Genomic DNA, 25,050 nt, shown 5'->3' on the forward strand with positions numbered 1-25,050 from the left:
GTCTCTTAAAAATGAACAAATCCTTCGTATTGGGAAATGTAAACACATTTTGAATTCCTGGAGAAAGGGGATACATCATGCACAGGAAAGTAAATATGAATTAATTACTAACAAATCTTTTATTTCTCATTAGATTTAAAACCCTACCATACTGACTGCCCATTATTTTCTGAATTGTTCATTTTCTGAACACCAAATGAAAGGCCTGGAGGAAACTTGACCTTTCAAGGAATAACCCAAATGCTCCAAAGGAAAATAACAACCTTACCAGGATACAACAATAAAATAAAGAGTCCAACACTGTATATAACAGAACTGAAGAACTTCAAAATATAATGAATTATAATTTCTAAAGTATGTGAAAGCTGCTGAACAAACTGCCAAAGGGTTGTGTGCTTGCAGTTTAGAGTTACTTTTATTTCCTTCGATTTTAGTTTGACTTTAGATTAGTTTTGCAAGAATGAAAGGGGAAGGGCCCCTTAACCACAGAACGATTCCGGCAAACCGTGGGGTTCATGTTGTAGACGCTGACTTCAGCTGGTGAGTGCAGAAGTGCCTGTCATTACCCTGCTGTGGCTTGGGTTTTTCCTTTTCTCGCAATTTTGAGCTCAGAAAAACAGCACTCCAGGGACTCCCTTGAGTTCTTCCCAGTCCCAAGCTTTCTTAAATTGCTGCAATAGTGAGGGGTGGGAGGGTGAATATTCATGCGTGCCTCTATTCCCTTCACACTTGTTGACAGGTGTGAGTGGGAGAGCGTGCAGAGTGGGGGAGGTGTGGAAGTGAGAGAGGAAGAGGAGAGGAGACGGACAGACGGATTCTGTGCGCTCAGCATCGACCTCCCTTAGTTGTGGCAATCCTTCAGTAGCCAGAGCGAGCTCCCTGCTCCACAGCAACGAGATGAAGGCGTCCTGGAAATTCTCCCTGACTCTGCTCTTCCTCCTGCCACTTCCTGCTCCAGCCTTTCCAACCCACAACTCCAGAGGCCACAACTGTGTAGGTATGTCAAGATTTTGTGTGTTTTTTTATGTGGATTTAACATTGGGGTTCAATACTTGGCAAAATAAATTGCTTATTTAATGATGTCAATAGCTGTAAGATTCCATGCAAGGGACCAATAATCTCATTGACATAGAAAGAATTTGTGCACTGGTGTAAGTATTCAACAAGACATACATATATGTATGTTAGAAGTGCACTCTACAGTTGCTAGTTTGAATTAGTCAGAAAAGTCTTCCATCTCTGATGGTAGCCCAACAGTTTGAGTGTAAATAACACCCCTCAATTGTATACTTGAAAGTGGTGAAAATGGGAAATTTTATGTTGTACATATGTCACCACAGTAACAAATTTTTTAAATGTCTTCCACATCATTGGAATCTATTTCTCTTAGATGGTCAAATGTTTAAGTGCTGGACATTCTTAACCTTTTTCCCATTAGGCAGCCTTACACAGAAGCAAGAGCACAGGCTATGACTTCATACAGACATGGCCGAATTTGAAACATCACCTGCCCCTCTCCCCACTCTACCCCATCCCTTACTGGCTATAAAATCTTGAATAAGTTACTTAGTCCTCCCCAGGCCTTTGTGTCCTTACTGGGGCCCCAGGACTAATAATATCCACCTCACAGATAGGCTGTGAGAATTGAGATCATGCATGTAAATTTATGCTATTTTCACATAAAGGCTCAGCAATCTAAAGCTTCCTTCTTTCTCTCAGGGAGTCCAGTCTTGGTAATAATAGGACAAGTCACCTGCAACTTTGAACACTAACTGAGATTCAAGCCATTGACTAGTCTTCTATTGAAGTGTTTTATTTACAAACTTTGTTTGTTTGTTTGTAGGGGAGTAGAAAGTGAGGTAGCACCTTTGACATTTGTATTGTACTAGGGAGTTTTCAGAACAGTGCAGTCATTGAGATGGACCTGTCCATGGAGCCAAGGGGATTCATAGAACTGAATAATGATTGTTCAATGAGCTGACCTTAAGCCAGAGAATCCTGGCTTAAGAAGCCAAAAAAGAGCCCTCGGGGTAAATCTGGACACAAATCCTGACACTTATGAATTATTTTTGGAGACAACACAGAAAAATATTTGAAATCAGGACTTACCCTAAAAGCCACAACCACAGGTAATTATACTTGGGAGGGAACACATCTCTAGTTCCAAAGTCCAAAATCTTAAGACACAGATTCCAATCAATTCTGCAGAGGCCTGGAAGCATAGATCTGTGACCCTTTCATAACCAGATAGGAGGTCACACTCACCCAGTATTTGCTCTTCTCAAATCATCATTTATTACCATTTCATCCTCTCAAAACAAAAACCCAAACCCTGTCTAACGGAAATGCACTTGAGAAAGACTCAAGGGGAGTCAGTTCTATTTCTAGACTGGTTGCAAATTAACATGTTAGGATTTAGGCAAGTTGCCTGACCCAATTTACTCAGACCTGCACCTCAGCAAAAATGGAGGTGAGATATGCATTCCCTTCCTTGTTCCATTTCCAATGAGACAGTACAGAGTTAGAAGGAGGTGTTAAGGGAATTCACGGATGATAGTTATTGTGGTTACTTCTTGCTGCATAACAAATTAAAACAATAGCCATTTTGTTATATATCTCTTCATTTTGTGGGTCAAATATTTGTTCAGGGCTCAGCTAATGATTCTTCTGCTCCATGTAGGATAGACTGCAGTCACCAAGTGGTATTCAGGGTGGATTGATGGGTCTGGAAGGGTCCAAGACAGCTTCACTCATATGTTTGGCATGCTGGGGGAGAGAGGGAGCCAGAGGTTGATTCAACTGGTAATGCCCAGCAGAACATCTACACTTGGCCTCTCCAGCATGGCAGTCTCAGGGTAGTAGGACTTCTTATATGGTGGTTCAGAGGTCCCAAAGAGAGACTTCCAAAAGACAAAAAGTAGCACTCCATCTCTCAAGTCTGGGCCTGGAAACTGGTACAGCATCTCTTCTGTCACCTTCTTTTGGTCGAAGCAGTCACAAGTCCCTCCACCCAGTTTCAAGGGGAGGGGTCATAGATCCCTCTTTTGATGGAAGCCATCTTTATTTGCCACAAGGTTTCATTATGGTTGTCCATGCAAATACTCACAGCTCTAAGATCCAAGAGCTCAGGGAGGCTGTTGCTGACTTGGTTTAATGATAACATAGCCCCCATTTCCCCACCAACTCACTGTTTCTGGTTAACTGCTTAGGTGACATATTCACCTGTGTTGTCAGAACAAGAGAGGTGTATGCCAGAGAAATCCATTCATTTGATTAACATTTATTGGACACTGCCTATGAGCTGAGCCATGTGCTGAAGGATGTCCAAACCCATGCCTTAATGTTTTAAAATGGTTCCTTAGGGGAACTGACTCAGAAAGTTATGTTTGTGTGTGTGGAGTGTATTGAAGAGTGCTCTTGGGAATAAGACCTGTGTTATGGTCAGATTCATGTGTCAACATGACCAGGTGGTGGTGCCCGGTTGTCTGGTCTGGCAAGCGCTGGTCTGTCTGTTGCTAAAAGGACATTTCATGGACTTAAATCATGACCACGTTGGTGGCATTCACAGCTAAGGGGAGTGTCTTCTGCAATGAGTGACACTTAATCTAATCACCAGGTGGCTTTTACAAAAGACTCAGAAAAGACAGTCACTCTTCCTGCTTCAGCCAGCCAGCCTCTCCTAAGAGTTCATTGAGAACTTTCATCGGAGCTGCCAGCTTGTGGCCTGCCCTATAGACCTTAGACTCTACATCCCCATGGTTATGTGAGACAGTTTTATAAATTTTATATTTACAGATATCTCCTGCTGATTCTGTTTCTCTAGAGAACCCTAGCTAAAATAACCTGTGAGAGAGTGAAGGACGCAAGAGTGTGCAAAAGGAGACATTGGGCTGTGAGGCAGTTACAAGAAAAGTCCTCAGCCAATCCCATGAAGAGCTGTGGAGAGAAAATGGCTCTTCAGAATTGTCTCAGGCTTTGAACCCCCCTCTCCTACATTGAACCATCATTGGATGTGAGATGAACCCAGAGAAGGACCATAACTTTGCCTGGGACATTTTCCTGCAGGGGTGGGCAACACCTGAATAGAAACTCACATGTAGCTAGTGGGTAAGAAGAAGAGCTTCATAGAGTGGGAGAGATCAGAGATGGAATTGTTGGATTGTTGGTTTGACTTCTGCTATCTCTTTGGTTTGTAAAACTGTCTTAATTTGCCAGTGCTGCCACCTCAAATACCACACAATGGGTTGGCTTAATCAATGGGAATTTATCCATTCATGGTTTTGAGACTAGAAGGAGTCCCAAATCAAGATATTGGAAGGCTTGCTTTCTCTCCATGACTGTAGAGCTCTGGCGCTGGTGGCACGCAATCCTTGGCTTGTATCTCTGCCTCTTGCTTCATGGCAATGTCCTCTCCTTCCTGGCTTCTGTTGACTTCCAGATCTCTTTGTGAGCCCTCCAGTAATCTAGGTTAAAGCCCTCTCATTCAGTTTGGCCACATCTCACCTAAAACTAACATCTTCAAGAGGCCCTATTCACAATGGAGTCATAACCAAAGGGATGTGGAGCAAGATTAAGAAGCTGTATAAACTGGAGTATGTAATCACAATCTACTACAGCACCTTAACAGCTTTCTGACGAGAGGCAAGATTATAGACTTTCAAACTCATCGGTAGACAGTCCCTCCCCTAATATCCCTACAGTTTCACTCCCCATGTGAGCAGCCCCCAGGCGCCAGGTCCTGTACTCTGAGCCGTGGATGCGAAGATGAATAAAGACAGTCTCTGTCTTCAGGAAATTTACAGTCCAGCTAAGAGAAAAACAAGCATCTGGATTCTCAGAAAAATAACAGTTTTTTTAAATGAATGATTAACTGGCAATTAGTGCACTAGATAATACCACACTTCTCTGGAACCTTAAACTGCAGCGTCAATGGTGGAACCAGCAGAGACCCATGAAGCAGAGGGCAAAGGCAAACAGTTTCAACACACACCACCCCTGACTGTGAGAAACTCACCACATTTATAAAGTGCCAGAGGAAGATTAAATTGTAATACTGGCAAAAAGGGAAAAGAAGATGTTAAAATGGTAGAATTTTAGAAATGTTTTCACCCAAATGCTGCCAGTCAAAGAAAGAGAACTCCAGTTCTCACAAAGACTCAGAGTTGCAGTCACCTCCTTCCTGAAAGACCTTAGGCAAGGAAAATCTTGCTGAGCAAAAGTTGATGAAGCAATTGATTTCTGATCATTTCAACTGAGCAATAAAAAGGCATCCTTTTTATTCGTCAGCGTTCAATCACTGTTCCAATAAAATGCCTTACCTTGATCATTAAAGAAAACCCTTGCCTTGATTTGTAATGATACTTAATAATAATAAAATAAAATAATGAAATAAATTATTTATAGTCACTTATTCCACACATGGAAAGAGTTCTGGTTTCCTATTTTTCAAGGAATTCAATCTAATTAATTGAGTTCCATTCATTTTTATAAAGATTAATTTTTAGAGATTTAGAAATTACAAATTACCTGTTGCTTCCTATTGAAACAGAGCTCGAAGGATATTAAGGAATGATGAGAAAGAAAGAAAGGAAGAAAGAAAGAAAGACACAGACGGGCTCAGGGGGTCTGAAGCTTGAGTTTACTTCAGGCAGACTTCAGTCAACTTTATTCTCAACCGGATCTTAGTTATATACCACAGGATGTCAATAGATATGCAGGCATTTCCTGAGGGAGCAAGATTTTTATCTCACAGTGTTCTTCTTCATACTTAACATAACTGTTTGGGGTAAACCTTCTCTTCCTCCCAGACTGCTCTACATAACAATCGCCACAGTTTACCGTTGCCATCCCGAGGCCAGCAGCTTGCAACAAATTCTGTAGGTCTTGCTTTAAACTCTTGGCTTCTACAATTACCCTTGCTTCTTACTCATAAAGTCAGTTTTGCAAATGGTCTACAGCCTTTCTTGCATCTCTTCACACTTCTCTTTTCTCTCACTTGACTCTAGACAAACTGGGTTGATGCTCAGCATGAGTAATTATATCCAAATGGTCTCCAGGCATCCAAATTACATTTGTACATTAATAACTGTTGTCATTGCTAAGTATTTTGAGCACTTACTGTGTGATCACTATCTTCCAAAAGTTTTACATGAATTAACTCATTTACGCATCACAATGACCTATCATTATCCCCATTGGCAGGTGGTGAAACTGAGACTCCGAGATATAAGTAATTTGTTCAAGGTTGCACAGCTACTTAAAACTTGACTTACAGCCTCAATGTAGTTGTAATTATGTTGTTTTTGAAGTTAAGTCAGAGCAATATATTCCTTCCTTCACATTTTAAAATAACACCTTATTGAGACATAGTTCACATACCATAAAGTTCACACTTTTAAAGAGTAATGTTCAATGGGTTTTAATATATTCACTGAGTTATACATTGATAACCAAATCTAAATTCCAAAACATTTTTTGTGACCCCCAGAAAGAAATCCCATATCCATTAGCAGCCACTTCTGATTTCCTCCTTCCTGAAGCTCTAGTAACCACTAATCTACTTTCTGTCTCTTTGAATTTACCTAATCTGTACATTTCAAATAAATGGAATCATACTCTATGTTATCTTTTGCAACTGGATTCTTTCATTTGGCATAATGTTTGCAAGATTCATCCACACTATCACATGTACCAGAATTTCATTCATTTTTAATTGCTATATATAATAATATTCCATTGTATGTGTGTACATTTATTTATCTATTCATCAGTTGATGGGCACTTTGGTTGTATCCATTTTTTGGCTATCATGTTCTTCCATGAACATTTGTGATGCAAGTTTTTGTATAGACATACCTTTTCAGTTTTCTTAGGCATATCACTAGGAGTGGAATTGCTAGATAACTCTATCTTTAACAGTTTGAGGAAGGTCCAAACAGTTTTCCAAAGAGGATGAGCTATCTTACATTCTCACAGCCATGTACAAAGTTTCCAATTTCTCCACATCTTCACCTACATGTCATCATCCATTCTTACAGTCATCTTGGTGGTGGTGAAGTGGTATTTCACTGTGGTTTTGATTTGCACTTCCCAAATGATAATGATGTTGAGCTCTTTTCATGTGCTTGATGGCTATTTGTAGATCTCCTTTGGAGAAATGTCTATTCTAATCCTCTGCCTATTTTTAAGTTGGATTATTTGTTTTTTTATTATTGAATTGTACATGCTCTTTATACATCCTGAATACAAGCTCCTTAGCAAGCAATTTTTTTTCTCCATTTCTGTGGGTTGTTTTTTCACTTTCTTGGTGGACTCCATTGAAGCACAAAAGTTTTCATTTTGATGAAGTCCAATTTATCAACATTTTTTTTTGTCTGTTGCACTTTGGGTAACACATCTAAGGCCCATATTTTTCGATTGTCATTGCCATCATTGTTTTCCTATTGTCTTATACCTATTCCCTTATTTTGTCTCATGGGTAAGTAGCAGGAATCAATTTGAGCTAAGATAAGCAGAAAAGCAGGAAATTTTCTCATGAGAATTCCAGGAATGAATTTTGGAATCTATAGGCAAAAAAACATAGCCAAACCTATAAAAGAGCCAGGCTTCCAGGGGCCCTGGGAATTCTCTCTTGGCCTCTCTATGCTGTTTCCATCTCTATCCTTATGGACCATCTAATTTTGCTGTTCTCAGCCCTCGGCTGACTACGGGCCACCACAGTCCTGAGTTTACAAGTAAAAGTTCCAACACATACAGAGGTGGACTCTCTTTCTGGTTGCAATTACAAGTCCCCAACAGAGAGAATCAAGGCTGGGTTGGTTCTTAGACCACTGGGCAAGAGGCAGGTGGAAGTGGGGAGAGCTCACAGCACAGACATAGCAGCCAAAATCCATACTTATGATTACTAAGGATTTATGGGGTGCTTGCGGTCAGAGGGGGAGCCCCCGCAGGAGGGGAGATTGTTGAGGACTGGATAAATAGTAGAAAATGTCCCATCACAGAAGTTGCTGAGCTGTCAAGTCAACATCCCCATCATAAACAAACAACCTCAGCTCCAGTTCCAAAGAGGATCCTTGTGGGAAACCCGTAGGAAATGGTCTTAACTGTATTCCACAACTTGAGCTAAGTTGCAAAGCACCCACCATGTCCCCTTTCCCAAATTGCCATAATTTGTTTGTGCTGAACTACACATGCTGTGTGATCACTAAGCAAATGCTTATACTACTGTGCTTGAACAGGCAGTGCTTATTCCTCCCATTTTTCCAATGTTAAGGAATCAATAATAAGCCATGCACATTTTTGCAGAACACCATTTTCTTTACATGGGTGAGTAAAGGGGAAAGTAATCCTTATGTTTCTTTTTCTAAGTTGTTGACATTTAAAATAATTCCTTGAATGTTGGAATATTTTTAAAGCATTATTTGATGTTCAGGAAGTCTTTTAAAAGTTAAAGAAAAAGAAACATGACAAAACCTTTTCCCCTTCATTTACATTCAGTCAAACATATAAAATACATTCAAAGTCAGATTATAACTCCTGCCCCCACCCACACACCCCATGCTGGGTTGTCAGAGAAGACTTTATGGCTTAAATGATAAAGAGACAGAACTGGTATCATTCACACAATAAAACACAAAATGGCATGTCCCTGGCAAAAGTAGGAAAGACTTAGAGCCAGCAGAGGAGGTTTAAAATTAATCAATAGGGACTTCCGGAGAAGATGGCAGCTTAGTAAGGTGCGCGCGTCTTAGTTCCTCCTCCAGAACAACTACTAAATAACTAGAAACAGTACAGAACAGCTCCCAGAGCCACGACAGAGACCAAACACACAGTGTAACCCAGTCTGGAATGGCTGGGCCGGCTGCAAGACTCCGCTGCAGTGAGGTCCCCGAGCGGCGTGCACTTCCCCAGGCCACGGCGGCTGGTGGCCGGTGCCCCTCCCTCCCTCCTTCCTGGTCTGGCTGAGAGACTCAGAGAGGTGAGTTCCCCAGGCCACGGCGGCCAGCGACCGGTGCCCCTCCTGCACACGCGGCTTCCCGGGCTGGCTGGGAGCCTTGGATCAGCAGTTCCCCAAGCTGCGGCAGGTGGCGCCCCTCCCCCACAGGCAACTTCCCGGAGGGAAAGGAAAGCGTCTCCAATGGTGGTAGAGACTTAGCCTAACCTAACACCAATGGTGGCATTAATGAACAACTTCTGACTACTAAAAATAGGCCCTCAGCTCAGGCAAAACTGATCAAGGCGGAAGTCACCTATTGGGCTAACTGAAAAAGAGGAAAGGGGGCAAAACAGAGCCTTCTGCAGCTGTTTCTACGGAGGTTTGGCTGCCTCTGGGCTCAGCGCTGGGATTACACAGGTTGCAACTGCCCCAAACGCAAAAAGAGGCTGCTTTCAGGGCTCTCTACCACCTGAACCTTCACCACGGGAGGGGTGAAACACAACTCAGGTGGAATCCCTCTCTCAAGGAATTCAGATCCCAGGACTTCACAATTTGAAGCCATTGAAACCAGCCTGCAGACTTTCCTCTGTCTCCACCACACACCCAGCAGCGAGAGTCTTCCAAAGTTAAAGGAACCACAACATCTTTTGCTGGTGGGACCCACAGACAGACAAGCACCACATACTGGGCAGGATAAGAAAAACAGAGCCCAGAGACTTCACAGGAAAGTCTTTCAACCTGCTGGGTCCCACACTCAGGGAAATCTGATTAAATGCCCAGATGCCAGCAAAGACTAACAAATCACACCAGGAAAATTGAAGATATGGCCCAGTCAAAGGAACAAACCAGTAGCTCAAATGAGATACAGGAGCTGAGAAAACTAATTCTGAATATACGAACAGAAATGGAAAACCTCTTCAAAAACCAAATCAATAAATTGAGGGAGGACATGAAGAAGGCATGGGATCAACAAAAAGAAGACATGGAAAGTCTGAAAAAACAAATCACAGAACTTATGGGAATGAAAGATACAGTAGAAGAGATGAAAAAAAACAATGGAAGCCTACAATGATAGATTTCAAGAGACAGAGGTTAGAATTAGTGAACTGGAGGCTTGAACATCTGAAATCCAAAAAGAAACAGAAACTATAGGGAAAAGAATGAAAAAATTTGAGCAAGGGCTCAGGGAATTGAATGATAATATGAAGCACACAAATATACATGTTGTGGGTGTCCCAGAAGGAGAAGAGAAGGAAAAAGGAGGAGAAAAACTAATGGAAGAAATTATCACTGAAATTTCCCAACTCTTATGAAAGACCTAAAATTACAGATCCAAGAAGCGCAGTGCACCCCAAAGAGATTAGACACAAATAGGCGTTCCCCAAGACACTTACTAGTTAGAATGTCAGAGGTCAAAGAGAAAGAGAGGATCTTGAAAGCAGCGAGAGAGAAGCAATCCATCACATACAAGGGAAACCCAATAAGACTATGTGTAGATTTCTCAGCAGAAACCACGGAAGCTAGAAGACAGTGGGATGATATATTTAAAATACTAAAAGAGAAAAACTGCCAGCCAAGACTCCTATATCCAGCAAAATTGTCCTTCAAAAATGAGGGAGAAATTAAAACATTCTCAGACAAAAAGTCACTGAGAGAATTTGTGACCAAGAGACCAGCTCTGCAAGAAATACTAAAGGGAGCACTAGAGTCAGATACGAAAAGACAGAAGAGAGAGGTATGGAGAAGAGTGTAGAAAGAAGGAAAGTCAGATATGATATATATAATACAAATGCAAAATGGTAGAGGAAAGTATTACCCAAACAGTAATAACACTAAATATTAATGAACTGAATTTCCCAATCAAAAAACATAGACTGGCAGAATGGATTAAAAAACAGGATCCTTCTATATGCTGTCTACAGGAAACACATCTTAGACCCAAAGATAAACATAGGTTGAAAATGAAAGGTTGGGAAAAGATATTTCATGCAAATAACAACCAGAAAAGGGCAGGAGTAGCTATACTAATATCCAACAAATTAGACTTCAAATGTAAAACAGTTAAAAGAGACAAAGAAGGATACTATCTACTAACAAAAGGAACAATTAAACAAGAAGACATAACAATCATAAATACTTATGTACCGAATCAGAATGCCCCAAAATACATGAGGAATACACTGCAATTACTGAAAAGGGAAATAGACACATCTACCATAATAGTTGGAGACTTCAATTCCCCACTCCCATCAATGGACAGATCATCTAGACAGAGGATCAACAAAGAAACAGAGAATTTGAATATTACAATAAATGAGCTAGACTTAACAGACATTTATAGGACATTACACCCCACAACAGCAGGATACACCTTTTTCTCAAGTGCTCATGGATCATTCTCAAAGATAGACCATATGCTGGGTCACAAAGCAAGTCTCAACAAATTTAAAAAGATTGAAATCATACACAACACTTTCTCGGATCATAAAGGAATGAAGTTGGAAATCAATAAAAGGCAGAGTGCCAGAAAATTCACAAATACGTGGAGGCTCAACAACACACTCTTAAACAACCAGTGGGTCAAGGAAGAAATTACAAGAGAAATTAGTAAATATCTCGAGGCGAATGAAAATGAAAACACAACATTTCAAAACCTATGGGACGCAGCAAAGGCAGTGCTAAGAGGGAAATTTATTGCCCTAAATGCCTATATCAGAAAAGAAGAAAGGGCAATTAACTGTCCACTTGGAAGAACTGGAGAAAGAACAGCAAACTAACCCCAAAGCAAGCAAAAGGAAAGAAATAACAAAGATTAGTGCAGAAATAAATGAAATTGAGAACATGAAAACAACAGAGAAAATCAATAAGACCAGAAGTTGGTTCTATGAGAAAATCAACAAGATTGATGGGCCCTTAGCAAGATTGACAAAAGGAAGAAGAGAGAGGACGCAAATATATAAGATCAGAAATGGAAGAGGAGACATAACCACTGACCTCACAGAAATAAAGGAGGTAATAACAGGATACTATGAACAACTTTAGGCTAATAAATACAACAATGTAGATGAAATGGACAAGTTCCTAGAAAGGCATGAACAACCAACTTTGACTCAAGAAGAAATAGATGACCTCAACAAACCAATCACAAGTAAAGAAATTGAATCAGTCATTCAAAAGCTTCCCAAAAAGAAAAGACCAGGACCAGATGGCTTCACATGTGAATTCTACCAAACATTCCAGAAAGAATTACTACCAACTCTGCTCAAACTCTTCAAAAAAATTGAAGTGGAGGGAAAGCTACCTAATTCATTCTATGAAGCCAACATCACCCTCATACCAAAACCAGGCAAAGATATTACAAAAAACGAAAACAACAGACCAATCTTTCTAATGAATATAGATGCAAAAATCCTCAACAAAATTCTAGCAAATCGAATCCAGCAACACATTAAAAGAATTATACATCATGACCAAGTAGGATTCATCCCAGGTATGCAAGGATGGTTCAACATAAGAAAATCAATTAATGTAATACACCATATCAACAAATCAAAGCAGAAAAATCACATGATCATCTCAATTGATGCAGAGACGGCATTTGACAAGATCCAACATCCTTTCCTATTGAAAACACTTCAAAGGATAGGAATACAAGGGAACTTCCTTAAAATGATAGAGGGAATATATGAAAAACCCACAGCTAATATCATCCTCAATGGGGAAAAATTGAAAACTTCCCCCTAAGATCAGGAACAAGACAAGGATGTCCATTATCACCACTATTATTCAACATCGTGTTGGAGGTTCTAGCCAGAGCAATTAGACAAGAAAAAGAAATACAAGGCATCAAAATTGGAAAGGAAGAAGTAAAACTATCACTGTTTGCAGACGATATGATACTATACGTCGAAAACCTGGAAAAATCCACAAGAAAACTAATAGAGCTAATAAATGAGTACAGCAAAGTAGCAGGTTACAAGATCAACATTCAAAAATCTGTAGTGTTTCTATACACTAGCAATGAACAAGCTGAGGGGGAAATCAAGAAACGAATTCCATTTACAATTGCAACTAAAAGAATAAAATACTTAGGAATAAATTTAACTAAAGAGACAAAAGATCTATACAAAGAAAACTACAAAAAACTGTTAAAAGAAATCACAGAAGACCTAAATAGATGGAAGGGCATACCGTGTTCATGGATTGGAAGACTAAATATAGTTAAGATGTCAATCCTACCTAAATTGATTTACAGATTCAATGCAATACCAATCAAAATCCCAACAACTTATTTTTCAGAAATAGAAAAACCAATAAGCAAATTTATCTGGAAGGGCAGGGTGCCCTGAATTGCTAAAAGTATCTTGAGGAAAAAAAAGAAGCTGGAGGTCTCGCGCTGCCAGACTTTAAGGCATATTATGAAGCCACAGTGGTCAAAACAGCATGGTATTGGCATAAAGATAGATATATCGACCAATGGAATCGAATAGAGTGCTCAGATATAGACCCTCTCATCTATGGACATTTGATCTTTGATAAGGCAGTCAAGCCAACTCACCTGGGACAGAACAGTCTCTTCAATAAATGGTGCCTAGAGAACTGGATATCCATATGCAAAAGAATGAAAGAGGACCCATATCTCACACCCTATACAAAAGTTAACTCAAAATGGATCAAAGATCTAAACATTAGGTCTACGACCATAAAGCAGTTAGAGGAAAATGTAGGGAGATATCTTATGAATCTTATAATTGGAGGTGGTTTTATGGATCTTAAACCTAAAGCAAGAGCACTGAAGAAAGAAATAAATAAATGGGAGCTCCTCAAAATTAAACACTTTTGTGCATCAAAGAACTTCATCAAGAAAGTAGAAAGACAGCCTACACAATGGGAGACAATATTTGGAAATGACATGTCAGATAAAGGTCTAGTATCCAGAATTTATAAAGAGATTGTTCAACTCAACAACAAAAAGACAGCCAACCCAATTACAAAATGGGAAAAAGACTTGAACAGACACCTACCAGAAGAGGAAATACAAATGGCCAAAAGGCACATGAAGAGATGCTCAATGTGTCTGGCCATTAGAGAAATGCAAATCAAAACCACAATGAGATATCATCTCACACCCACCAGAATGGCCATTATCAACAAAACAAAATGACAAGTGCTGGAGAGGATGTGGAGAAAGAGGCACACTTATCCACTGTTGGCGGGAGTGTCAAATGGTGCAACCACTGTGGAAGGCAGTTTGGCGGTTCCTCAAAAAGCTGAATATAGAATTGCCATACGACCCAGCAATACCATTGCTAGGTATCTACTCAGAGGACTTAAGGGCAAAGACACAAACGGACATTTGCACCCCAATGTTTATAGCAGCATTATTTACAATTGCCAGGAGATGGAAACAGCCAAAATGTCCATCAACAGACGAGTGGCTAAACAAACTGTGGTATATACATATAATGGAATATTATGCAGCTTTAAGATAGAATAAACTTATGAAGCATGTAATAACATGGATGGACCTAGAGAACATTATGCCGAGTGAGACTAGCCAAAAACTAAAGGACAAATACTGTATGGTCCCACTGATGTGAACCGACATTAGAGAATAAACTTGGAATATGTCATTGGTAACAGAGACCATCAGGAGTTAGAAATAGGGTAAGATAATGGGTAATTGGAGCTGAAGGGATACAGACTATGCAAAAGGACTGGATACAAAAACTCAAAAATGGGCAGCACAGGGGCGGGCCGCGGTGGCTCAGCGGGCAAAGTGCTTGCCTGCTATGCCGGAGGACCTCGGTTCGATTCCCGGCCCCAGCCCATGTAACAAAAACGGAGAAACAGAATACAATAAAACAAGAAAATGTTTAAAAATGTTTCCCTTTCTTCCTTCCTTCCTTCCTTCTATCCTTCCTTCCTTCTCTCTGTCTTTCCTTTAAAAAAAAAAAAAAAAAAAAAAAAAAAATGGGCAGCACAATGCTACCTAATTGTAATGTAATTATGTTAAAACACTGAATGAAGCTGCATCTGAGTTATAGTTTTTTTTAATATTTTTTTGTATTTCTTATTTTTATTTTTTCTCTATATTATCATTTTATTTCTTTTTCTGTTGTCTTGCTATTTCTTTTTCTAAATCGATGCAAATGTACTAAGAAATGATGATTATACATCTATGTGATGATATTAAGAATTACTGATTGTGTATGTAGAATGGAATGATTTCTAAATGTTGTGTTAGTTAATTTTTTTTAATTAATAAAAAAATTAATCATCACAATTTATACATACAGAAATTTCACTTTCCCTATTTATCTACAAGGAAATACTTGTTCATAGGCTGCCATTTTCACGCAAAGCAGAAAACATTTCATCTAGCCACTTGCCACTTGAGTGTTTAAACTTAGTCTCCTATGAGTAATTGTGACTTCCCCTTTTCCCTTCCTGCTTTCGGAGGGCTGATCTCTGTTCCCAGAGAGAGCGTGACATTCAGCGGCTGAAGGTGAGGGCTCACAGCCGTGTGGCTCTGCTCCTGTCTGGGCTGAGCCAGGCTCACAGCCCCTCCTTGGGCCCGGCCTGCTCACCAACCAGCCGTAGCAGAGCCTCTGGGGCCAGCTGCCCACTGCTTCCTTGGCCCTTGCCGCCCTCTGCCCTTTGCCCCTCACTGTGGCAATCCCCTTTCAGACTGTTTCTCCTCTTCTTCATCTCCTACATTTATCTTTTTAAATGATCATTGAATTTAACCCCAACCTTAGCACAAATGATAGGCTTCTGACCATCTGAACTTTTCCCCCCGCCCACACAGGCCTTCTGTTTCCTGGATTGTTCTGGGGCCACAACTCTCTACAGAAAGGTCAATGAATTTGGGAAAGGTCTCCAAGAAACAAAGCCGAAAGAATCCAAATTGACAGTATGCTTTTCTTCAGGAAGAAAGTGATTTTTTTTTCTTTTTGGGGAATTGAATTATAGTTTAAATGGGCTATGGGAAAAAGAAAATTGAGAAGCATTAAGCAGAGTAAAATCTCCAATAAGTTATAATGTGTACCTCTCTCTATTTATATTAGCTATCTTCCTACATAGGATGAACACCAAAATGTTACTAGCAATTACTTGCTTAGCTCTATGTGATTAGGTTAAAACTAATCTATACTTTCTTTTATGGGCTTTTCTGAAATTTCCCCATTTTCTAGATGAGATTGTGAAAGTAATCATAAGGCATAGTCACAACATAATCATAGAAGTGATGTCTAATCATATTTATACATTCTGCCCTCACCAAAGACAGAGAATTTAAAAAAGTAAGTATACCTTAGAGGCAGAAATAGAATAATTCTGCCTACCACACATAAGAAAAATGTAAAAATAAAAAACTTTAACACCAAATACCTAAATAATATCACAGAAGAGGATTTATGTGGCTTAGCTGCAAAGCTGCTCACCAAATAGGTATGAATGGAAAATGGAAATTAATAAATGAAGAGTAAGAGGCAGCTTAAACAGGTTTTCAATTGTTTTTGTTTTTGATATGTAAGCTTTTCCTTATGGACTTGACTGAGAACACAGAAAGAAAAATAAATTTCTCCAACACCAAGCCGTTTCCATCACTGGAAAACAATCATTGTTTTTCAATTCTAGTAAAGAAGACAAATCCTTGTCTAAATCTTTCTTTAGATAAAATCTATCTATTAAAATATGACTCCCACAATTTAACAAAATTCAAATACAAGTTAGAGCAGATTAGCTTGCACTTTGTTTTATGAAACCTAAATTCCCCAGGTTCTTTCAAATAAAACAAGTACAAAAGGGAACTCTGATTATAATGGCATGAGGGCTTGGCAATTCCTCTCTGCAGAAAACCAAGAATAAAACTGGAAAAAATTTTACAAGCAAATATTTCCGGGTACTGGAAATCAACCAAGCAAGAAGAGTGGCACTCTGTGGCTTCTTGCCTCGAGCTGTTCCCATCTATCCTGTCCTCAGCTTGGTCACTGAGGAACTGGTTGCAAAAACCAGCAGCTTCAGGGTTGATGGGTCAGACTTGATTAAATCAAGGTTCAAAAATCCATGGCCTTGCTAGCTAAAAGTGATAGACTCAATTTGGGGAGTGGGGGTGAACAAGAAGAATATGCAGCCTGACTAATCCAAGGATTTGGTTGCAAATGGGGCAATGGATGATTAGCCAGAAATTTAACAGGGAGATCCTGGAAATTAGAAGCGTTGTAGAAGGGCTGAGATAAGCTCTTCACACATCCCTGATTAATTGAGAAACTATGCATGTATGAGGGTGGCATGAAAGAACAAGCCAAGTGAAATGCGAAAGCCAAAGAAGATGCAAACACTGACTGCAACCTTTGACTGGCATTCCCTAAACCACACAGGGATCCACCAACAGAGGTTGGAAGCTCTATGAACTTGATGTGTTTCAGCACAACCTAGACCCAAATCTTTTGGGTGGCCCTAAGTTACACAGACACAAAGGGCTACCCTTAAAAGCCAGGCTAAGAAATAAAAATAAGAATAGAAAAACTGAGCAGATACATCACTGGCTAAACACTGTGGGGAAGACAGATTCTGCAGTGTAAGTTCAGGCAAATTGCTGGAAAAAAAAGTTCAACAACCCTCGGAGAAGTAAAATAGGATTTTAGAATTTTGCTACAATATATCTAAAAGGTCCCATTTTCAATAAAAATTACTCAACTTGCCAAGAAACAGGAAAGAGAAACCCATACTCAGGGAAATAAGTAGTCAATAGTAATTGACCTTGAATGGAGTTAGCAGACAGACTTCACAGGACTATTTTAAATACGTTCAAAAAATTAAAGAAAACCACAGTAAAATAATTGAAAGAAAATATGATGACAATTATTCAGCATATAGAAAAATAAAAATGACTATAAAGAACCTAATGGAAATTCAAAACTTGAAAAATACAATAGTTTAATTGAAAACTGTATTAGATGGGTTCAGTAGATTACCTGAGTTGGCAAAGAAACACTCAAACAAAGAATAAAAGAGAACTTTCTCAACATGATAAAGGACATTTAAGGAAAAGCCACAACTAACTAACATTATACTCAATGGTAGAAAGACATAGCTTTCCTCCTAAGATCAGGAACTTGACAAGGATGCCTGCTTTTACCACTTCTATTAGTCATTGTACTGGAAGTTCCAACCAGAGCAATAAGGCAAGAAAAGTAAATAAAGGCATCCAAACTGGGAAGAGACAAGTAAAATTATCTCAGTTTGTATATATGATATTGTATATAGCAAATTCTAAATAATCTTCAAAAAAATCTATTAAAGCTATAAATAAATTCAACAAAGTTGCAGGATACAAGAACAAAACAAAAAATATATTGTATTTATGTACACTAGCAATGACAATGAAAATGAAATTAAGAAACTAATTCCATTTAAAATGGCATTTAACTACTTAGGAATAAACTTAACAGAAGAAATATAGTAACTGTATACTGACAACAACAAAACATTGCTGACAGAAATTAAAGAAAATTTTAAATAAATCGAGAAAAATATGTTCATGGACTGGAAGACTCAGTATTGTTAAGATAGCAATTTTCCCCAAATGATCTATAGCTAAACACAATTCCAATTAAAATCCTGGTCAGATTTTTTTGTGAAAATTGGTAAACTGATACCAAAATTTATATGGACATGCAAAGAATCCAGAAAAGCCAAATAAATCTTGAAGAAGAGCGATGTTGGGGAATTTACACAACCTGATTTTAAAATTTAATGGAGTAAGTTATGCTTACTATAGCTAAATACTAACTTAAGTAGTGTGGTAATGTTGTAAGGATAGCTATAGATAAATGAAACAAAAGAGAAAATCCAGAATAAACTCATACATTTAAGGGCAACTGATTTTCAACAAAGGTATCAAGGCAGCTGGTAGGTACAGGGTAGTCTGTAGAACAAATGGTGCTGTAAACCTGGGATTTCCATATGCAGAAGAAGGAGGAGGAGGAGGAGATCAACAATACAACAACAACTTAGACTCTTACTTTAAACTGTACACAATGACCTCAGAATGGATCATAAATCTAAATACTTGAGCTAAAATAATAAAACTTCTAGAAGAAAACATAAGGGGAAACATTTTTACCGTGGATTCTTACATAAAAGAAAAATTGATAAAATTATACTTCATCAAAAGTAAACACCTTTGCTCTTTAGAAAACATCAATGGGAAATGAAAAGACTAGCTACAGACTGAGGGACGATATTTGCAAGTCTTAAAAACTTTATTATAGCAATGACTTCTTCAAATAATATAATTGATGTCTCACTTTCAAAATAAAGTGCCTTAAAAGCTGCAGTGTGGCAATGAGAGCAAATAGATTTTAAGATAAGATGGACTTAGATTTGAATCATCACTTAGCCACTTCCTATCTGAAAAGCCTTAATTATATTACTTAACCTCTATGAGCCTTGTATTGCTCATCTGTAAAGTAGGGGAATAATGATTCATGAGGGTGTCTTAAGAATTAAATGAGATAAAGTTTGTAGAAACATTTAGCAGCAAGTCTGAAACAAAGGTGCTGCTTTAGAAATGTCATTTCATGTTTCCTTAATTTATTTAGTGTGAAGGCAACTGATTCAGTGAGAAAGTATGTGATAAAATATGATTTTTTTTCCTGATGATAAAGGAAAGCATGATCTTCCTAGATATTTTAGACAATATAGAAGATTATTTTTAAAAAGAGTAAAACTTACTGTAATCCCAAAATCCAGATAATCACTATTGATGTTTTGGTATATTTCCTTTCAGAACTGTCTAGGTAAGCAGGTAGTTTAGATCTTGTTTTATTATTGTGTTTCATTTCTAAATTGGGATTCTTAAGTAGATAATCTGAAAGCAAAGATTGTCCTTTTTCTTTTAATGGAACATTTGTAAGAGCTTTAGCAGTAGTAAACACTTGCTAGCAGGGGAAAACTTTTCAAGTTAGCAGGTAGGTTTGTGAATAATCACTGAATAATGTCTGCATGAATTCAATGTGTTAGTATAAGATTCTCTCTCTCTCTCTTTCTCTCTCTCTCTTTCTTGCCCATATGCAGCCACCCACACCATTCTTCCTTTCTTTCTTCCTTCCTTGCTTCCTCCCATCCTGTCTTTCTCCCATCCTGTCTTCCTTCCTTCCTTCTGTCCATATATCTATCCTCTATATCTCTATCCCCATCTGTTCTAGAATTAAATATAGAGGTGAATTGACCATAAAGACCCACTTTTTTTTCTGAAAGAAGTCTGATTGTTTCATTTCTTTAATGAAGAGCCCTGGCTTTGCCTTTTAGGTTTATACAAACGACATTTTTTTGCGATATGAATAAACCAAATGTATAGCTCTAATAGTGTGGCAAAAATATGTATAATGCATGCATAAAAACAAACACATTTTTAAAAAAATATTGTACAGGCACATGTATTCAGTAAGAGTTGGGAAATTTGAAATATTGTTCCCAACTCTTAATGAACATATTGGGTTTTACATGAAATAGTAACAGATATAATTAAAACATAAGCCTCGGTAAATCTTTTCCTGTATTTCCCAGAAATTGAGAAACTCCATTGACTATGTAACAAATGGTTTTGCAAGTTAGGTGGCTTCTAGTTCTTTGTTTTCAACAAATTGAAAGAGACTTAATAGAGCTGTCAGGAGATAGAGCATTTAAAAATAATTTTCAATGATAGATCACTCTAAGATTTTTGGCATTTAACTCAGAAAGAGGTCAAAGAATTGAGTGACATTGTTATATCAAAAGTCCTTCCATTCCCATCTATTTCCTTAAGTGAACATTTTTTTCTCAGCCCTTAGATCTTTAAAATGAAAAGTAGGAACAGAACTGATGCTGAACCTTGTTGCTTAATATGAATAAGTAATATTCTTGAATTAGTCAAGGTTATCCAGGGAAACAGAGCTGATAGGAGAGATATATGTAAATATTTTGAGATTTATTATAGGAAATGATTCGCACAACTATGAAATGGGCAAGTCCAAACTCCATAGGGCAGGAACCCACCAATGAAGGATTTTGATTAATTCTCCAGGGGAAGCTGGTTGGCTGAAGTAGAAATAGAAATTCTTCCTTCTGATTGTTGATGAGATATCTCTCATTGCTAAAGGTAATCTTCTCAGTTGATTACAGATATAGTCAGCCCTCAGTGTAATCAACTTAGTGCTTATTTAAATCCATGAAATATCCTCACAATAAAAATCAGGCCAGTGCTTGACCAAACAACTGGACGTTAGAATAGCCAAGTTGACACATGAACTTAATCATCAACTTGGCACCCATGCCCATCTCCTCAAACCATACTTAATCACTAAATAAGAACAATAACGGTCATATTTTCACTTAATTCAACTTTCCTGAATACAACTGGAAATGAACTGACTTTCCCCAGAAGAAGATGCAAGTTCTTGGGTAATATTCACTCTTAAACTTGATATCTTATAACTTAAATACATGATATAAAGTTAACACAATTTATGTTATAAGGAGATAAAATAGGGAAAAATGAAGATATTTACTTCATGTATTCATAATAAGCAAAACGTGTTCATAATAAAATAAAAGAAATATTCCTAACCACTATAGTCCTTATTTCTGTAACTGTCACATGGTTGTAGTTAGTGTTTATAATTATCTTCTTCCACTAGCCATTCCATATCCCTTTACCCTGAGCAAGCATCTCAGCTGGCCATGGTTCTTTGCCTGATAGGGTTACCCAAACCTTCATTCCTGAGTTTCTGGGCCATTGGCAATAGTGCCTGGATTGAGTGTTGTAGTTTTACATTGATTTTAATGGCAGGGCATGGTAATACCAAGGGATGCCCGAGAGGAGCTCCTGTATTCCAGGAAAACACTTCTTTATCTACCCCCTGTGGTAGCAGTCTTGTTTCTCCTTGATAATCAGGATCAATCACCACAGTCTGGACAGCAATTCCCTTCTTTGCCTGTTGATTCAGATCCATGAGGAACCCAAAGTGACCAGGTGGCATTCTGAACCTCCACTCCAATGGAATCGTTGTGTCTCCTGGTGGAAGCATCACTCCTTTTGCTTTTAAGATATGTAGACCAGCAGAACTAAAGGTTGCAGGGACCAGAAGCAAACATTTTTCTGGTGTATCACTAGGGATTAATAGTGAGCAGTTCTACTTCTATTTCTACCCTTGACCTCTAGACCTGTGAATCCGCCCATGGAAGAAATGGGACTGCAGCATGAATGCTGATTTAGAACATATATAGTATCTTGGAGAACATTGCCCCAGCCCTACAAGTTACTGTCACCCAGTTGGCACCACAGTTGAGCCTTCAAAAGGCCTTTCCACCGTTCTATCAATCCAGCTGCTTCAGGTTGATGGGTGTCATGGTTAGGAACATGTGTCAACTCAGCCAAGTTTTGGTAGCTGTTTATCTGATTGGGCAAGTACTGGCCTGTCTGTTGCAATGAGGACATTTCATAGGATTAGGTCATGATCACATCAGCTGCATCCACAGCTGATTCCATTTGTAATCAGCCAAAGGGGAGTGCCTTCTACAATTAGTGATGCTCAATCTAATCACGGGAAGACTTTTAAGGAGGACTCAGAGGAGACAGGCCCCATTCCTGCTTGGGCTGGTGAGCCTCTCCTGCGGAGTTCACCCAGACCCTCCATCGGAGTCGTCGGCTTCACAGCCTGCCCTGTGGATTTGAACTCTGCGTTCCTACGATCACGTGAGATGCTTTTATAAATTTTATATTTGCAAGTGTTCCCTGTTGATTCTGTTTCTCTAGAGAACCCTAACTAATACAGTGGGGAATAGGGTAAGACCACTGAATTCCTTGACAATGTGTCCATTCCCATAGTTCATTTGCTGTGAAATGAAATGAGTGCCTTGATCAGTAACAGTACTGTGTGGAATTCCGTGATGGTGGGTAAGGCATTTGGTACTTCCATGAGTGATACTTTTGACTGCTGCATAGCGTGCAGGGAAGGCAGATCCATATCTGTACTATGTGTCTACTCCAGCAAGAACAAAAGGCTGCTTCTTCCATGATGGAATTTGTCCTGTGCAATCAACCTGCCACCAAGTAACAGGCTTGTCACCTAGGGAAATGCTGCCATGTCAGGGACTGAGTGTTGGTCTCTGCTGACAGATTGGGCACTCCGCAGGGTCTTCATCCTTAAAAATGAAAAATAAGAACAGAATTGATACTGAACCTTATCGCTTCATATGAATAAGTAATATTCTTCCACAGATACAAGTGGCAATTGAAAAGCTCAAACCATCTCATTAAAAGGTGCAATTACAATAAAATTTTACCTTTATCATTTAATAACTTTTTATCAAAATTGTTTATATATTGTCTAGATCAATTAATTTTACTAATAGTGAAAACCTAATTCAGAGGAATTTTAATACTTAGAGCATTATATTCAGAAGAAATATAAAAGTTTGCTTAAATTTATACATATTTTAGTATTAAGAAATAAAATAGTGTGATAAAATACTTTCAAACATAAAAATATATTATATTGAGATAAAATGCTACACTGGAAGGCTAATTCAAGAAAGAATTTTCATTGAAATATGATTTTAAGGAGAGGAAATATCAATGAAAAATTTCTCACTGTAAAAAAGAATTTGATCACATTTTATAAGTAGATGAGAGAACATAAATTACTATAGCATTTAGATTCCTTTGTATACACTTAAAAGATTAATTTATAAGTTCTATTTAAAATGTTAATATTTGCAATCTTCCCCAAATTATACTCTTTGAAATTATTTAAACATATCCATTAATGATTTCTAATGTCTATTAAAATGTGTAAGGGGTACATAGTTCAAATGTTTTTTAGGGGACACAGAGCAAAATTTTTGAAAGCCATTGGTCTATACTCAACATTCTACAGCATAAATCGTATAATCTTGAGAAGATCTATAAGACTCTTCATGATCTGACCCCTTCCTACTCTCCCACTATTCCTTTCCTACAGGCTCTGGACTCTAGCCTTGGCCAACTGTTCTCTTTCTCGCCTCCAAGTCTTGAACATGCTACTCTTCTCTCTCTGAAGGCCCTTCCTGCCTTTTCTGCCAAATGAGATGCTCACATCTCTTGACATTCAGTTTAGGTGTTGCCTTCTCCAGGAAGCTCTCCCTGGTTACTTGAGGTAGAATTAATCTCTTCCTTCTTTGTGTTCCCAAAACATTAACAGTTCCCTCTATCAGAGCACTTACATGTTGCTGAGGTTGTTTATTTAGTCACCCGTCTTTCCCACCGTTCTGTGGTTTATCTTATTCATCTTTGCATCTTCAACCTTCTGAGCACATACTAGATGCTAATAAATATTATGTTGAGTAAATAAAAAGATGGATATCACCTAGAGTCCCCAGCCTCATTTCTTTATTATTAATTTTTGATAGATTTCTAAATTAATCAAACCACACCTCCCATGTCTCTCACCACAGCCTGCTAATTTCCTCTCACTGCCACTGTTTGGGCTCACCCTGTGTGTTGATTTGAAATGATGTGTGTACCCTAGAAAAGCCATGTTTTAATCCTAATCCCATTTTGTAAAGGCAGCCATTTCTGTGAATCCCTATTCAGCATTGTACATTTGAAACTGTAATTAGATCATCTCCCTGGAGATGTGATTTGATCAAGAGTGGTTGTGAAGCTGGATTAGGTAGAGGCATGTATCCACCTATTTGGGCGGGTCTTGATCAGTTTCTGGAGTCCTATAAAAAAGCAAACATTTTGGAGAATGAGAGAGATTCAGAGAGAGCAGAGAATACTATAGCACCACAAAGCAGAGTCCACCAGCCAGCGACCTTTGGAGATGTAGAAGGAAAACACCTCCTGGGGAGTTTCATGAAACAGGAAGCAAGGAGAGAAAGCTAGAAGATGACGCCATGTTCACCATGTGCCCTTACAGCCAAGAGAGAAACACTGACTGTGTTCGCCATGTGACTTCTCACTTGAGAGAGAGAGACCCTGAACTTCATCAGCCCTCTTGAACCAAGGTATCTTTCTCTGGATGCCTTTGATTAGACATTTCTATAGACTTGTTTTAATTGGGACATTTTATTGGCCTTAGAAC

The 25,050-nt window shown here is 38.6% G+C and overlaps 1 protein-coding gene across 2 annotated transcripts in view; it reads left to right on the forward strand.

The window, feature by feature from the left end:
* The first annotated feature begins 523 nt into the window (after positions 1–523).
* The window catches only part of AOAH (acyloxyacyl hydrolase), a 224,956-nt gene continuing 200,429 nt past the window's right edge, over positions 524–25,050 (forward strand). For both annotated transcript variants that reach the window (XM_077119693.1, XM_077119705.1), the window contains exon 1: positions 524–997. In XM_077119693.1, coding sequence (XP_076975808.1) covers positions 898–997 — 100 coding nt within the window. In that variant the 5' untranslated portion in view covers positions 524–897. The remainder of the gene's footprint in view (positions 998–25,050) is intronic.

This window comes from Tamandua tetradactyla, chromosome 1, assembly GCF_023851605.1.
Source record: "Tamandua tetradactyla isolate mTamTet1 chromosome 1, mTamTet1.pri, whole genome shotgun sequence".
In the NCBI taxonomy this organism is placed as follows: Eukaryota; Metazoa; Chordata; class Mammalia; order Pilosa; family Myrmecophagidae; genus Tamandua; species Tamandua tetradactyla.